The 18,758-nt window shown below is 34.4% G+C and overlaps 1 protein-coding gene across 1 annotated transcript in view; it reads left to right on the plus strand.

Moving 5' to 3' along the window:
• The window catches only part of C2CD6 (C2 calcium dependent domain containing 6), a 222,050-nt gene that overhangs the window by 200,976 nt on the left and 2,316 nt on the right, over positions 1-18,758 (plus strand). The window contains 2 exon segments of the mRNA XM_023510397.1: positions 13,720-13,791; positions 14,690-18,184. Coding sequence (XP_023366165.1) covers positions 13,720-13,791; positions 14,690-18,184 — 3,567 coding nt within the window.

Genomic DNA, 18,758 nt, shown 5'->3' on the forward strand with positions numbered 1-18,758 from the left:
AAAAAAAAAAAAAGTCCAATAATAGAAACATTTAAGGAAAAATAAAAGAGTAGAAATTTATCCCCTGTATCTTCTCAGACCATCATGGAATAAAAGTTGAACTCAACAAATAAAATCTGAAAACTAAATAACCTTATGCTGAATGATAGCTGGGTCATTGACAAGATCAAGAAGGAGATCATTATATTTTTGGAACAAAACAATAATGAAGCATAAACTATCAAAACCTGTGGGATACTGCCAAAGCTGTTCTTAGAGAGAAATTTATAGCATTAGATGCCTTCATCAAGAAAACAGAAAGAAAGCAAGTCAGCAACCTAATGGGCCATCCCAAGCAACTGAAAAAGGAAGAACAATCTAACCCCAAACCCAGCAGAAGAAAAGAAACAACCAAAATTAGAGCAGAACTAAATGAAATTGAAAATAAAAGAATTATTCAGAATATCAGCAAAACAAAAAGTTGGTTCTTTGAAAAAAAAATAATAAAATTGACAAACCCTTGGCAAGGCTAACCAGAACAAAATAAAATCTCTAATAACTACCGTCAGAAATGATAAAGGTAAAATAAGAAAAGATGTCACAGAAATACAAAAGATTCTCAATAATTACTACTAAAAACTCTATTCCCAGAAATATGAAAATGTAGAGGAGATGGGCCAATATGTGGGAGCACAGTCCCTTCCAAAACTCCAGAAACATTTAGAAATCTTGAATAGACCAATATCAAGTACTGAAATTACATCAATTATACAAAATCTCCCAAAAAAGAAAAGCCCTGGACCAGATGGTTTCACACCAGAATTCTCTCAAACCTTCAAACTAGTTCCTATAATGTATAAAATTTTCCAAAATATAGAGAAAGAAGGAATCCTCCCCAACACATTCTATGAAGCAAATATCACCCTGATCCTCAAACCAGGAAAGTCTCCAACAAAAAAAGAAAACTATATACCAATATCATTAATGAATATTGATGCAAAAATATTCAACAAGATATTAGCAAACAGAATACAACAATACATTAAAAAGGTTATACACCATGATCTGGGTTTTATCCTAGAGACACAAGGTTGGTTCAATATACCCAAATCTATAAACATGATACATCACATAAATAGAATCAAAAACAAAGACCATATGATTCTTTCAATTGATGCAGAAAAGGCTTTTGACAATATCTAGCATCCTTTCATGATAAAAACGCTCAAGGAAATAGGCTTAGAAGGAACTTTCTTTAAGCTGATAGAGGCTAACTACAGCAAACCCACAGTCAATATCGTACTGAATGGGGTAAAACTGGAAGCAGTCCCACTCAGATCTGGAACCAGACAAGGATGTCAACTGTCTCCACTGCTATTTAACATAGTGTTGGAAGTCCTAGCCATCGCAATCAGGCAAGAGAAAGAGATCAAAGGAATCCAAATGGGGACAGAGGAAAGTCAAACTCTCCCTTTTCACAGATGACATGATCTTATACCTGGAAAACCCCAGAGACACAACTACAAATCTCTTAGAAGTGATCAAGGAATATAGCAATGTCTCAGGTTACAAAACCCACAAATCAGTAGCCTTTGTATACACCAACAATTGTCAAGCCAAGAACAAAATTAAAGACTCTATTCCTTTTACAATAGCATCAAAGATGAAATACCAGGGAATATATCTAACAAAAGACATCAAAGATCTCTATAAAGAGAACTATGAAACTTTGAGAAAGAAAATAGCAGAAGATGTCAACAAAGGGAAAAACATACTATGCTCATGGCTGGGAAGAATCAACACCATTAAAATGTCCATACTACCCCAAGAAATCTATAGATTTTTTTCTCCCCATTAAAGCACCAATGTTATACTTTAAAGATCTTGAAAAAATAGTATGTCAATTCATACGGAACCAGAAAAGATCTTGAATAGCAAATACAACTCTTAGAAATGAAAACAACTCTAGAGGCATCACGTTGCCAAACTTCAGATTATATTACAAGGCTATAGTGATCAAAACATCATGGTACTGGCACAAAAATAGAGACACAGATCTATTGAATAGGATAGAGAATCTAGTGATGAACCCAGCCACATATTGTCATTTAATATTTGATAAGCCTAACAAAACATGCAATGGGGAAAAGAATCCTTATTTAACAAATGGTGCTGGGAGAACTGGTTATCCACATGCAAAAGACTGAAACCGGACCTGCACCTCTCACCACTGACAAACATTGATTCTTGTTGGATAAAAGATTTAAATTTAAGACATGAAACAATAAAAATTCTAGAAGAGAGTGTGGGGAAAACAATTAAAGATTGTTGACCTGGGAAAAAACTTTATGAGGAAGACCCCCTGCCCCTAGCAATTGTAACAACACCAAAAATAAATAACTGGGACTTGATCAAGCTAAAAAGCTTTTGCACAGCTAAAGAGTACCACAAACAAAGTAGATAGCCCTCAGAATGGGAGAAGATTTTTGCATGTTATGAATCTGATAAAGGACTGATAACTAGGATCTACAGAGAATTCAAATTAAACAATAAGAAAAGTACAAACAACCCTCTGTACAAGTGGGCAAGAGATTTGAACAGAAGCTTCTCCAAATATGACAGTTGAATGGCCAACAAACACATGAATAAATGCTCATCATCTTTAATCATCAGAGAAATGCAAATCAAAATCACTCTAAGATATCATCTAACCCCAGCAAGATTAGCCCACATCACAAAGTCCCAAAATACCAGATGCTGCCATGGATGTGGAGAGAAGAGAACACTTCTACACTGCTGGTGGGAGTGCAAACTAATGCAGCCCTTTTGGAGAGAAGTATGGAGAATCCTCAAAGATCTAAATGTAGGCCTTCCATTTGATCCTCCAATTATTAGGTATCTACCTAGAAGAACATAAATCATTTTACCACAAAGACATTTGCACTAGAATGTTTATTACAGCTAAATTCATAATTGCCAAGTCATGGAAGCAAACTAAGTGCTCATCAACCCATGAACGGATTAACAAACTGTGGTATATGTATACCATGGAATATTATTCAGCCATTAAAAAAGTGGAGACTTTGCATCTTTTACATTCACCTGGATGAAGTTGGAATACATTCTTCTTAGTAAAGTATCACAAGAATGGAAAAATAAATATCCAATGTACTCCATACTAATATTGATTTCATATATTGATTTCATATATGAACAATTACATGTTCCTAAAAACAATAAAACACCATTATAGTCCAGTTCAGGGGTAGAGGGAAGCAGAACGGGGATCCAGGGAGGATATATGGCAGAAGGAGGGAGGGCAAGAGGCAGGATCTCACCTAATGTGCACATTGTGAGCACACCCCCTGGGGGTGTAGATGAGGGACTCTTCTACAAATGGATCTTTACCCTGGAAGTGAGAATAATGTAACCTAAATATCATACCCTCATATTAATTTGAATAAAGTTTAAAAAATAAACTTAAAAAAATATTTTAAAAATAGAAAGATAAACTCAAATTTACACTAAGACAGATCATTATTAAAATTCTAAAAACTAAAGACAAAAAAAAATTCTGGAAAGCAGTCAGGAAGAAGCAATACATTACCTGTAGGAAAATATCAATTTGAATAACAGTAATTTTCTTATCTAAAACCATGGCAGCCATAAGTGTGGTATAACGTTTTTTAAGTACTTGGGGGAAAAACTGTTTAACTGTAAATTCTATACCCAACAAAAATATCTGTCATGAATAAAAGAGAAAGACATTCTCAAAGGAAAACTAAGATAATTTGTTGATATCAAACATACTTTTAAATAATGGCTAAAAGAAAGTCTTTAAATAGAAAGAAAATAACAGTAGAAGGACGTTTGGAATTTCAGAAAAGAACAATATCATAACATACCAACTATATCAGATTATCCTACTACTCATTTGTTTTTAAATGACATGTAGTTGAAGCAAGTATTGTAATACCACGTGATGTAATGCATAATAGAGTTTGAAAAGTAAGGATGGTGAGGGGGCCTAAATAGAAGTAAGGATTCTACGCTTCACTTGCAGTGATGTAATGTCAATATTATGTAAATATATTGTAATACCTAGAACCACCACTAAGAAACCTATACAAAGTAATATACTCATAAAAAAGTAATATAGTAAATAAATCAGGATGAAATACTAAAAAGAGTTCAGATAACCCACAGGAAGGTAAGAGAAAGAGAGAAATGAAAAATAGATGAAATAATCAGAAAATAAGAAAATGATGGGCTTAAGCTCTAATATATTAATAATCACCTTAAATTTAAATGGTATAGAAATGTCATTTAAGAGACAGAGTTAGCAGTATGAATAAAAAACATAATTCAACAATATGCTGCTTACAAGAAACTAGCTTTAAATATAATGATATAGATAGGTTAAAAGTAAAAGAATGGAGGAAAACATGTCATGCAAACATTAATTATGACAAGCAGGAATGGCTATATATAAGATAAACTAGATTTCAATGCAAAGAAAATTATTAAAGACAAAGAACTATGCTATATAGTATCATCTGCAAGGAAGACATAACAATTCTAAAGAAGCAGTCTGAAAATACATGAGGCAAAATTCAATAAAACTAAAAGAAAAAATAAAATATACAGTTATAGCTGGATATATCAACATCCTACTCTCAGCAATTTATAGAACTCCTAGGCAGAAAATAAAAAAGAATGTAAAAGATCTGAACAACACAATCAACAAACAAGATTTGACACTCCACCCAACAATACAGCAGAATACACATTGTTTTCAAGTGCCTGTGGAATGCTCACCAAAAATAGACTACTTCCTGGGTCATAAAACAAAGTTCAGTAAATTTAGAATGATTAAGATCATATCAGGTTTGTTTTATGACCATAATGGAATAGAGGCAGCTCAAGGGATTTAGGGGCTGATCAAGGAAAACGATAGAACCACTAAGTGGCAGTAGCACACACAAGCTTTATTTGGGTGGCACTTTGACAAGTCTGCAGGCAAGGTCTGTAGCCTGAGGCTGTCCCGGGGTTGTAGCCTCCAGATAAGGGAACATGGCTCAGTAGAGAAGACTGTAAGGAAATTCCTGGGGGTGGAGTAGAAGGAAGCAGGGGTTACAAGTCTACATGATTTCACTTAGCAACCTGGCAGTTTTCTCTAGATCTGAGCTTCAGCAGGCAGCAGAGTCTTGGAATCTTTACATCCTTGGGTTTTATCTATGGCTAGCAGTGTTGTGGGGTATGCAAAGCAGATAGGGTAGCTAAAATATACTTCTTTGGGTTATGTTTAAAACAAATCAGTGAGTACAAATTTTAGTCTGGTGCTGACAGACAAAATTTTGAGATAATGGATCTCAAGCCTGCTGTGAAGAAATGAACAACATAAGTGGCAGGGTACAGGGAGCAATATACAGAGACCATCTTTGTCTCATTTTATGTAACATGGAATCAAAATAAACAACAGAAAGATAAAGGAAAATCTCCAAACTCTTGGAAATTGAACCAGTACACAATTCCAAATATCTCTTGGGTCAATGAAAAAGCTTCAAATAGAGTAAAAACCATATAGAAACTAATGAGGAAAATACCAAATATCAAAATGTGTAGGTCACAGACACAATGCATACATTAGAAAACATATTCTCAAATCAATAATCTAAACTTCCACCTCAACTACTTAGAAAAAGAACAGCAAAGTAAACCAAAGCAAGCAAAGGGAACAAAATTATAAAGATGAGAGCAGAAATCAAGGAAATTGAAAATGAGAAATTATTAATAGATAAAAATTGATAAAACATCAAGATCAGAAACCAAGGCAAGGATTTATGCTCTTACCACTCTTTTTTTAATATAGAAAGGAAATAAAAGTCATACAGATTGGAAGGGAAGAAATAAAATTGTCTCTGTTTTCCGATGCCATAATTGTCTATGCGGAAAACATCAACAAGTCTACAAAAACACTAGAACTTATAAGGAAGTTCAGCAAGATTGAAGTGCAAAAATCAATAGCATTTCTACATAGTAACAATGATCATGTGGAGACAAAAATTTAAAACACAACAACATTTAAAATAACTCAAAGGAAATTACTTACACGTAGCAAATCTAACAAAAAATGTAAGAATCTATATGATAAAAATTATAAAATGCTTATGAAAAAAAATCAAAGACATAAACAAATGGAGTGATGATGTACCATGTTCTTAGACTGGCAGGTTAAACATAATAAAGATATTAATTATCCTCAAGTTGATCTGAAAATTTAATGCAATTTCTATCTATATTACAGCTTTTGGTGGACATAGACAAGATCACTCCAAAACGTATATAGAAAGGCACATATCCTCCAATAGCAAAAATAGTCATAAAGAAAGAATAAAGCAGGAGGAATCGTGTTACTTTATATTAAGTCATCAAGACTCAAGAGAGTGTTGGTACTGAGTAATCAAGACTCGAGAGTGAGGAGAGAGAATAGACATTCCAGAAATAGATCCACAAAAATATACCCAGTTGATTTTTGACATTGATACAAAAGCAATTCAGTGGAGGAAATGCTGTCTTTTCAACAACTGGTGCTGGAGCAATTGGACATCCATGGACAAAAAAATGAACCTTGACCTACGTCTCATACCCAAAATTAAAAACATAAGGAAACTAAATACTGCTGAAATGTGAAAGAATTGCTGGTGAAAATTTAAAATTTTACAGTCTTTCCTAAAAACAGTTTGGCAGTTTTTTTAAATATTAAATATATAAATACCATATGACCCAGCAATTGCACTCTTGGGCATTTATCCCAGAGAAATTAAGACTTACATGTTCGCAAAAACATACCCATACACAAATGTTCATAGCCGCCTTATTCATAATATTTCCAAACTAGAAACAACACAGATGACTTTCAACTGGTGATTAGTTACTTAGGAATAATACTCAGAAATAAAAAGGAACAGACTATTGATACATACAACAACCTGGATGAATTTTTAGAGAATTATGCCAGGTGAAGAAAAGACAATCCCAAATGTTAATACACTGTATGATTCCATTTATACAGCATTCTTAAGATGGCAAAATTGTAAAAATGAAGAACAGATTATCAATGCAGGAAGGAAATGGGTGTGACTATGAAAACATATTAGAAATCCTTGTGGAAATGTTCCGTATCTTAACTATATACTGTCAATACCATAGTTGTGAAATTATTCTACAGTTTTACAAGATATTACTATCGAGGGAAACTAAATAAAAAAAACATGGGAGCCAGGCATGGTGGCTCACGCCTATAATGCCAGTACTTTGGGAGACTGAGACAGGAGGATCGCTTGAGCCCAGGAGTTAAAGGTTACAGTGAGCTATGATCTTACCCCTGCGCTCAAGCCTGGGGCAAAAAATAGAGCAAGCCCCTATCTCTAAGATAAAAAAAAAAGGAAAAAAGGAAAGAGTTTACATGGGTTCTTTTGTTATTTTTTACAACTGCATGTGAACCTATAGTCTTTTCAAAATAAAAGTTTAATTTTTAAAAAAATATAATTTTTTAAGGAAAAAGAAAAGTTACCTTCAATGTTTTTCTTACAAGTGGTAGTCAGACACAGCAAGTACAATGAAATTAAATTGAACGAAATAAATTCCGGTCTATACAATCAACAAACTTAGAATACTGAAAGAATCTATCTCCTAGGGCAACAGACTTATAAACTGAAGACATCTCAAAGTTCTAGAACAAATTCCAGAAAGTCTAAGCTAATTGCTTCATAAGCAAGTGGCAAGATCTTCAGAATTCTATGGGAAAATAAACTCTGGAGTTGTTTGAAGTTAAAAGAAGAGTTTTTTATGAACCAAGGTAGACAGTGTGTTAAAGAAATGCAATATTTTAAGGCAAACATCTGGAGTACTAATCTGAATTGGAAAGAACTGATAACTTCTCTTTCAACTCATAGCTGATTCAGGTGACAGTCTTTCAATAGTTCCTTCACATTTTTAGAGCCCCTTCATAAATTAAGATTGTCAAGATGTAGCTTAATTAGCTTCTATTAAAACCCTGACATTGATTAGATCCTAAATCATTTCTCTAAAAGTCAGGATGCAAGAAAAGTGGGGAGGGATGGGGAATTTAATTTTACCCACCAATGAAAGGCAGTATTTGGTGGTGGTAAAAGTACTAGCATGATATAGTAAATAGAGCTTGGATTTTACAGGCAGAAATATCTAGGTTCAAATCCAGATTCTTCCACTTCCATGGTCATATAACTTTGGGCAATTTACATCTGAGTTTCAGTTTTCTCACCTGCAAAATGAGTATCCTATCACCTATTTCAAAGAATTTTAAAGGGCCTGGAACATAATAGGCACTTGCTAAATGGTAAGTATTATCTTTATTCACCTGTGTATATTTAATGTTGATAAATACTTACTAATTTGCATTTGCATCCAAATGTAGAAAACGACCCATTATCCCATACTCACATTTTACTTTTTGTTAATTTGATGTGTAAAAATAATAATCCACTGATACTTTAATTTGCATTTTGCTAATTATTAAGGAGAACAAACAATTTTCATGTGTCTCTTATCCCTTTGTATTTCTGTTGTTTGTAACATATTTATAAATGGGTTGTATGTTTCCTTATTTATATGTGAGTTGTTTGAAGTATATATTTTAGATAATAATTTGCTGCTTATGCTATTTTTTATTTGGGGTCATAGACATTTTAAATGTTAATGTGGTTTAATGTTGCACCTTGTCCTTTGTGGCTATTGGTTTATATCTCGTGTAGAAGGTCCTCTCCTCCCCAAGATTGTGTCCGTATTCTCCTAGATGTTTTTAGTACATTCTTTCCTAGTGTGTACTTTTTCTGTTTAGCTACACTTTATTTTGTTATGACTTAAGAATCTACCAATATCTTTGCTGAAATTTACAATTTTCCCAATGACAGTTATTAAATTTTCCGCATAGTAAACATATTTTGTCATTAGCACTCCTTCCTGATGATTTCATCTCTGCCCCAACTCCATTCCCTAGTGTGGGAGCCATCTTGACTCTCTGCCTCTGTGGCTATAAGGATGACCGTATAATTAAAGAATATTAAGAAAGGAGGTCTTTATTCTCTTATATCAAGAGCTAGCAGTAGTCATCTTCCTACCAAATGAAGAGATAATGCCTATGAGGGCCATCCATGCCTGTCTCTCAAAGCTCTGAGTTAAATGCACCAATACACTTCTTTTTGTTTTTCATTAAGTATATTTTTTCTAAAGCTAACATGGTAAAATGGATGGATATCTTTAAAGTTAAATGTATATATTACATGTGAGAGTAGATCATATGTAACTGTTAACCCATTATTGGAGTAAGGAGTGAAGGAAGGAGAGAGCAACTGTAAACTAGTACTTAGATGTACAGATTAATATGAGGGTACAAACCATTAGATTACATTGTTTGTTAGGAAAAGTCCCTGTTGTAGTTGTGCCCCTCACCCAGGAGCTGTGCCATGTACCCTCAGGTGAGAGCATGCCGATCTCCCTCCCACTTTCCCTCTATTCCCACCTTACTCCTCCCTTCCCCCAACTTGAATTTAATTGAGTTTCTCTCTTGTGTGGATGTGTATTTGTTCATTTACTGGTTTCAAATTAGTATTGAGTACACTGGATACTTGCTTTTCCATTCTTGTGATAACTTTACTGAGGAGAATGTTTTCCAACTCCATCTAGGTTAATACAAAAGATGTAAAGTTTCCACCTTTTTATTGGCTGAATAGTATTCCATGGTAGACATATACCACAGTTTATTAATCCATTCTTGGATTGATGGACACTTGGGTTGATACCACATCTTAACGATTGTGAATTGAGCTGTGATAAAAATTCTAGTGCAAATATCCTTATGGTAAAATGATTTTTTTTCTTCTGAGTAGATACCTAGTAATGAGATTGTGGGATCAAATAGAAGGTCTATGTTGAGTTCTTTAAGGATTCGCCATACTTTTTTCCATAAAGGCTGAATTAGTTTGTAATCCCACTAATAATGTAAAAGTGTTCCCTTTTCTTCACATTTGTGCCAGCAATCTGCAACTTTGGGACTTTGTGATGTGGACTATTTTCACTGGGGTTAGGTGACATCTCAAGGTGGTTTGGAGTTTTTTTGTTTGTTTGTTTTTTGAGACAGAGTCTCAGTCTGTCAACCTTGGTAGAGTGCTGCAGCATCTAGCTCACAGCAACCTCAAACTCTTGGGCTCAAGAGTTTGGACTATTTTCACTGGGGTTAGGTGACATCTCAAGGTGGTTTGGAGTTTTTGTTTGTTTGGTTTTTGAAACAGAGTCTCACTTGGTCACCCTTGGTAGAGTGCTGCAGCATCTACCTCAGCACCTGCAGCATCTCGCTCACAGCAACCTCAAACTCTTGGGCTCAAGTGATCCCCTTGCCTCACCCTCCCAAGTAGGTGGGACTATAGGCACCCACCACAATGCCTGGCTATTTTTAGAGATGGAGTCTTGCTCTGCCTCAGGCCGGTCTTGAACTCATGAGCTCAGGTGAACCACCTGCTCTTTTTTTTATTGATTAAGTTGAGTTCTCTATAGATTCTGGTTATCAAGCCTTTGTCAGATTAGTAACATGCAATTATCTTTCCCATTCTGAAAAGAGTCTCAAGCTATTGCCCAGTATTATAGCATTACAGCTCACAGCAACCTCCAACTCTTGGGCTTAAATGATTCTCCTGCTTCTGCCTCCCAAGTAGCTGGGACTACAGGCACCCGCCACAACACCCAGCTATTTTTGTTGTTGTTGCAGTTGTCATTGTTGTTTTAGCTGGCCTAGGCTGGATTTGAACCTGCCAGCCTCAGTGTTTGTGGCTGGCACCTTAGCCACTGAGCTACAGGAGCCTCCAAATGTCTATTTGCTTTAATTATTATCTTTGGTTGTGCCGAAGCTTTTTAGCTTACTTAAGTTCCATTTATTTATTTTTATTGATGTTGCAATTGCCAAAGATTTCTTCACAAAATCTTTCCCAGGCTGATATCACTAAGAGTTTTTCCCACACTTTCTTCTAGGAGCTTTATCATTCCATATCTTAGATTTAAATTTTTTATCCATTGTGAGTCAATTTTTGTAAGTGGTTAGAGGTGCAGGTCCAGTTTCAGTCTTTTACAGTTGTTAGTTCTTTTTGATTCTTCACTTACATGCACTGATTTTCCTCATATGTCTGGTGAATTTTGTTAATTTTATGTTTGTAAATGGAGGAGTATGTTGATTGTATAGATACGCTCTGTGTAAGTGCCAGGCTTCCCTGGAGATGGAAGAGGACAGCCAAGACGGATGAGGACCTTACATTTCTAAAGAACCAGCATGTTTCTGGATGGAACTTCCTTTCCTTTCACTATCTGATGTAGAAGTGTGAGTTTCAGCAAGCTCTACTATGCTTCTCCATCAAGGCCTGAAACTTATTTGAGATCTCTACCCAGGCAGATGCCAGGGTTTCCTTAGAGAATAGTTTTTTTGGTGTTTGGGTGAGTCACTGGGGAAACACAAGTGGTTATGCTCTATGTGCACAGAGAAAGAGTGGTAATGAAGAAGGGCCCAAGTGACTCAGCTCTTCCAAATGCTTCTCTTTTAACTAGTAAGTATGAAAATTACCCCATGATAAGATTCTCTTTATATATACCAACTTTGAATTTATTGCTTCTCAGGCCTACCTAATTTCTAATGTTTAAAGCTGGTTTTCCTGATTGGATTTTTCCATTAAGTCAATTCTGTCTCCTTTCATAGTTTCTGAATGTTCATAAACTTTCTGGATCCTGGGATCTCACCTTACTGATTTCCAGTATTGCCACTGGTATTTTCTTTTTGAAATAACATTTTCTGTGACTATACTAGAACCTTAGGAGGTAGGAGAGTAAACCCACGTGTGAATACCATCCTGAAGCTCCTGTGTTGGTTTACTGCAGCGCCTTTTCCTAGCTTCCTAAGACGTCTAGTTAGAGCATCTCCCCTGCCTCACCCCCGATATAACTATACTGAAGATTTTTATTTAAAAAGTATTATATGGTTATCTAATCAATTATAAAAACTTTGAATAAAAATTAACAGTGCCCTCCCTCTTCTCCTTCAGAAATACTCCCTTGAAAAAATAATGTTAGCATTTTGAATCCATTCATGCATTTTTCCATGCTTCTATTAGGGGCTAGTATTTGTGTTGCTTTTTACCAAAATGGAGTCATATTTTCTACTGTTGGTTCTTCTACTTCTTTATCATACATGTTTCATTTATTTTTATTTTTTAGCTTCTATTATATTTCTTTAAAGCCATGAACTTTCCAATGTTAGGATTTAAACTGGTTTTAAGGGAGATTTGGGGAAATTCAAGAAAAGAAAAACAAAATGAACAAGAAAAAGTATGGAAGTACAACATGTATTTCAAGAACAGTGTTAGACACACTCAGCTGAAGAAGAGATCTATACTGGGGAATGTTCAGAAATTTGCAGAGATAATTTAGTCAGTATGTAAGGGCAATGAACAACAGCAAAAGTAGGAAGATACTGAAGATTTAGGAATTAGGGTCACGTTGTTAACTGCTTAGTAACCTTAAAATAATCCAAAGTATCTCTGTTAAAAATATCACTTATTGAATTGTTGTTTTAATTAATTTGACATACAATAGACCCTCTACAGACTAAAGGACATATATGTATAGGAAAATGGTTCAAAGTACTGAGTGTTGTATTAAGAGATGATGTTGCATTTTCTCTGTATGAGTTGGTAATGTGAACGCACATTATCCATCTTCTAAAGCCACTCAGTCTCCCTTTCTGCTGTCTTGGTTGTGTGTGGTGGAATGAGCATCTGATAAAAACTCAGGACACCTAGGATTTAGGCGAGGTTACTTGGGGCAAGGAATTTCAGCTTGTGTAAATTAGGAACTAAACTGGATCATTTCTAAAAATGCAGTGAATCTGTGATTCTATAATTGTTCCTATATGTCTTGATTTAGCACCAATTTTTTAAAGCCTTTTCTTGTTTTTGGAGACAGGGTCTTGCTTTGTCACCCAGGCTAGAGGGCAGTGGAATCATCATAGCTCACTGCAACCTCAAATTCCTGCGCTCAAGCAATCCTCCTTTCTCAGCCTTCCAAGTAACTGGGACCACAGGTGCATGCCACAACACCCAGCTAATTTTTTATTTTTTGTAAAGACAAGGTCTCACACCTGCCCAGGGTGGTCTTGAACTCCTGGCCCCAAACAATCCTCCCATCTCAGCCTCTCAAAGTGCTAGAATTATAGGCAGGAGCCATGGCACTCACCCAGGCAGTTTTAAGTACTATGGAACAATGTCAGGTTTGCAGTCATTGAAAATGCTATTTCAATATAATATCACCTGTCATTTATCATCTGAAAGCATTATACAACCTTTTAAAGTCAGATTACATTTGTTCTGACAATTTTATTTCACACCTGCTTTTTTCTCTCTACTTGAAGTTGCTGTGTATTATTTTGACTTTACAAATTCAAAAGGGTGAATATTGAAATACCAAGGAAGCTATTTTTATGTATGTATTCTATGCACACATACACATACATATGTATACACATATTTCTTTGATAATTGGCAAAGTATAATATTTATGAGAAAAATATTTTATTTAGGTTTTAACTTTTATTGAAAGAATAAAATCTTGGGAAATATCCTTGCATTATAAGTAGTCTAAAATTAAAACTTCTTTTTTTATAAGGTGGCTTTTTCACCAAAAGAAAGAAATTCATCATCTTTCAGACCAGAATATATAGAATTCAAACCAAAATTTCAGGTGAGTCCTATGTTATCTGATCCCAATGTCAATTATAATTACTAGGTTTCTTTAATACTTAATGTAATTTAATATTCTGAAACCAGGTGACTCATTAGAAACACCTCCCTACCTTAAAAAAAAAATACGTATGTGTAGGTCCATTTCTCACCTAATGAATCTCAACCTGGAAACAGAAGTTGGGAATCTGTATTTCTAAAAAAAAAAAAAAACAGGAAATTCTTAATCTGTCCCCTGGGGACACACCAGACTTTACAAACCAATTATAATTAGTTGTATACGTTATAATGAACATTGAACTACTAAGGTGAAATAAAATAAAACAAATAGTGAGCGGATTTTTCCACATTTTTCTTTTTCAGTTGGATAATCAGGATTTCTATGATCAAAGGGTTTAAATAAGAAACTTCATTTTGATGGCTGATTCAATGATAGAATAGCCTGATCTCAGAGCTACAAAACTGTCTCTCAATATTATAGTGAAATTTCACCATAGTCCCAAGTGTTTAATACTGTTCTCCCTTAACTATTTCTGAGATATTACATAGTATGCATCAAAAAGCAGGATTCTACTGTGACGTTTGAAGGCCTGGGTGGAGCTCATCTCCATGGTTGGAACTCTCAGACTTAATGGCAGATGATATATGCCCCTGAGTCAGAATTTAGAGAATATTTATGATACTTTTCATAGGATATCCTTTGTTTGCCTAATTAAAAAAATTCTACATTGCTACTAAAATGGTAAATATGTAAAGGGATAAGTTGCTTTCTACCTTTGTGGAAGGTAGGAGCGTAAATAGCTAAATTGACAGATTGCTCAAAGAAAATTAACTAGACAATTTATTATAAATTCAAAGTCAATACTACAAGAATGTCTTATCTTTTTTTAATATTGCAATTTCAGAAATTCATCAAGGACGGTTTTGATCCTTTTCTAAGGAATATAGACCAAAAAATGTCAGTCAGAATAAAGACAGACCAAGATATATACAAATACAGAAACATTTTAAGTACAGAGGTTATAGAACATGAAGACCAAGATCCTCCTTATCCATCACGATCAAAGATTGCAGGACCTACTACTGGTAAAACCTGGAGCTATGACCCTAATAGCTTCACAGGAAAGACGTTTTCGGACACTAAAAATAATTTCGCTCATGATCCCACTGTCAACACTGAAAAGGCTTTAGAAACTAAGACCGAGTTAGCCCAGGATCCTACTATCAACACAGTAAAAGCTTTGGACATGAAGAATAAATTAACTTATGATCCTGCTAACAACACAACAAAGATTTTAGGTTCTAAGAATAAAGTTAAAGAAAATCTACCAAATATAGGTTTGCCATGTTTCAAAGGAGAATCATCAGTGACCGGAAATGGATATACATGTCGTCTGTCAAAGTCATTAAGTCTCACCTCCCATATAGAAAATCTAAAACAATCAATGCTACTCAAGTCAATTTTAAGTAAAAATCTGCAAGACCTCTCAGACAAATTATTTTCTAAACCAGAACTTGGTATGAACACTGAAGCAAGAAAGAAAAGTAATTCTCCACTTCTAAGCATTCATGATAAACCATCAAATAGTAGGGAAGACAGGGCTTTGGACAGAACTCAAGATTTAAACAGCCAGATTTCAGAAAAGGACATTTTAAATTCAAAGATTCTTTTAAGTCAATTAATTAAAAATATTCCTGCAGGTTCACTTTCAGAAGGTGGACCAGAAAAATCTCTAGAAGAACGTGTCTCTGAAAAACACTCAGAGGCTGGTATGATAGATTTTGCAGTGAAAAAAAAGAGTAGTTTCAAAAAGAAACATTTAATAAGTGAAACTCCTAGCCCCAAATCAGGTTTAAGTGGCAATGTACATGACTCTTTTATAAACCAAATATTCACTGCACCAAGCTTCTTAACATTGGAGACAAGTCAGTTATCCACACCTCTGGGGAGAAGTTCATCTTCACATACTCCAATTTACAATGAAACTACTGATGATGATATAGACTTGCCACATGCCCAATCTATTATAAGTCAGATAATACAAGCATTTCCTGTAAATACTCTTTTAGAATCTGGGATCATCAAAGTGATAGAATTAGATGAAGAACAACGGAAGAGTACTTCGCTGAGTACAGAGATAGCCATTCCAGAAGAAAAGCTGAAGAATTTTACAAAAGATTATCCAGAAATCAAAAGCAAAACAGAACTTCTTTCAGAGCAGACTATATCCATCATTTCCAAAGATACCCCTTCTTCTGTTAATATAGTTGAACTTCCAGAGGAGAGCCAAAACATAACTCCAAGGGATTCAAGACATCATTCAATATCAGAAAAAGAAACAAGTTTGCCAAGTCGTAGTCAGTGGCTTGATAGAGAAGAAAATGATCTAAGTTCTACTTTAGGAAATTTAGCTAACTCATTAATGGGTAGTAAACTGTCAGATGAAACGAAGTTAAAATCCTTTTTGAAAAATGTCATTAATAGTTTTTTCGAATATAATCAGTCTGAAAGAATAAAACAACCCGAAAAAGAATTAGAAAGACTAATTGAACAATCTTTTCCAGATGATGCAGAAATCCAAGAGAATAGTGATGAAACAGACAAACTAGACAGAACATCTATTTTGGGTTCAAAGCTGCGCGGGTTTCTAGAAGAACTCTCAGAGTCAGAAGTGAAAAATTTTAAATCCGAGTTAAGTAAACAAATTCAACATTACCTTGTAGAAAGACTTTCAGAATCAGGACATATTACTAGGGAAGACTTACCAAAAATCTATCAAAATTTGTATGTAATGAATGAGAAAGCAGAACCAAAAGGACAAAACATTTTTCAGGAGAAATATTCAGAAACTATAAAAGAAATCATGTCTTTTGGAAGCAATTTTAATCATAATTTCATAGATAAACATTTAGAAATAAAGCTAAGATCTTTTTTAAATGAAATTCTCCAAAGCTATTTTCTAAGAAACCTTTCAGAAAGCAATTTATTTAATGAGAAAGAATCTGAGACTATACATTCAAGCATATCTTCTCTAAAATCTAAAAGTTCCTCAGTGTCTTTTCATGAGTTAGGACAAGATAATTCAAAGGGGGGGTTTGGTAGAAGGCTTGAAATAAACATGAAATATCCTTTAAGTAAATCTCTACAAAACTATCTGTTAGCTTTATCAGAAAATGAATTGTTAAATGTGAAAGATGAGTTGAGTAAACACCTCCAGAGCCTTTTTATAGAAAAACTTACAAAATCAGGACTAATGACAGAAAGGCACTTAAAGGGGGTTGATCAGCATATAAATTTGCTTAATTCCAATTATACACCATTAAAATATGTAAAGATAGATTCACCTTTTAAAGATGAAAATCACTCTATAGAGGACCATTCAGCAAGCCAAAATAAATATCCAAAAATTGATCAAGAAACTGCCTTACAAAAGGTTCCTGAGAATAAATTGAAAGAAACAGAAGTGATCGAAGAGGAAGAAAAGGAATATTTTCCTTTACACAGTTTAAAAGACAATTCATCAATAATTAAGGAACAGAAAAGTTATCAACCTAAAGAAGAAGCTAAAACAATAAGTTATATAAAAATACAATCCATTTCTAACAAAAATATCCAGGCAATTTCGTTAACTAAATCATCAGAAAGACCTACAGATACAGTGTTTAAGAAACAAAGGAAAGAACGTGGTATCTTGCAGCTTCCTCAAGCAGAAAATTCTATTAGTATAACAGAGATTCAAGACCCACATAATTGGGGTAGTAAATCAAAAACAACCCAATCAAAAGTTAGCTTCGAAAGGACACTGAAGCCACTTGAAAAAAAGGATCATAGTAACATCTATAAATCAACTGGTGAGGAAAAACCTGATGCAATGTTGTCATATCCAAGAATCCCTCTTTGCAAAATGCCAAGGGAAGACGAAGAATCCTTAAACAGACTCACTCTCCCTTCTTGGCAGACCAATACTTTAGTTCACTTTAATTCAGAGGCTGGGGAGAAATCAAATTGTCAGAGATTGAAAGGATATAACAACAATAATAAAAAACATCTAGTAACATTTGCGCCATATAAACAAGAAATACAAACTCATTACATAAAATCAAATGACATTTTCAATGAAAAATATGCCAAATTCTCTGAATCACAATTGTTCAAATATAAAGCTATAGAAGATAAGAAAAACTCCAAATCATTCCTCTTCCCAGAAGTATCGAAGAGAGAAAATTCAAAACCCAAGGTCCAAAAAGAAAGAGTCCATGTTGCCAAATCAAAAAAGTCATTTAACAAGATAGCAAAGATCCTACCAAGCACACTGCCTGCGACGAAAAGTCATCTAAAGAAATCTGTTTCAAGGACATTGCCTCACTGGACTGCAAGAAAAACTATACATGTAATAATGTTTTTCTAAATGTTCTACTTCTGTATTTGGCAAAGTTCTGTAAATAATTTACTTTAGGGTGTATTATGTCTGCATGCAAGTGTGTGTGACCTTAATTGCTCCCAAGGAATATAGACCTCCAAATCAAAAAATTCTCCTGAAATTTAAATATCACTTCATCTGACTTAAAATATAATGACGAAATGGTGGGGGGAAGAATGTTGACACACTTAGTACCTTTTAATGATGTAAATAAAGGGCACCCTTTCTGGGGCATGAATTACAAAAAGTGACAGACTTTTACTGTCAGAGTGCACAGCCCTTCCTATGGCAAAATGGCTGGATTTTAGCTCTGAGTAAAATTAGCTAGAGGTTGTTGTGAGACACAACTTTTACAACCACTGGCAATAGCCATGTTCTGTGGAAATGTAACTGGGATTTTCTTTTCATGAAGATATAACTATAAATATGTAGATTTTTTTCACACACCTGAATTATCTTTGCTTTATTAAATGAATACAAAGCTCCTACTATGTGCCAGCTATTCTGCTAAAAATTAGGGATATGTAAAATTTATCGTCTATTG

This window comes from Otolemur garnettii, unplaced genomic scaffold, assembly GCF_000181295.1.
Source record: "Otolemur garnettii isolate 467f Iridium unplaced genomic scaffold, OtoGar3 scaffold00013, whole genome shotgun sequence".
NCBI classification, from domain to species: Eukaryota; Metazoa; Chordata; class Mammalia; order Primates; family Galagidae; genus Otolemur; species Otolemur garnettii.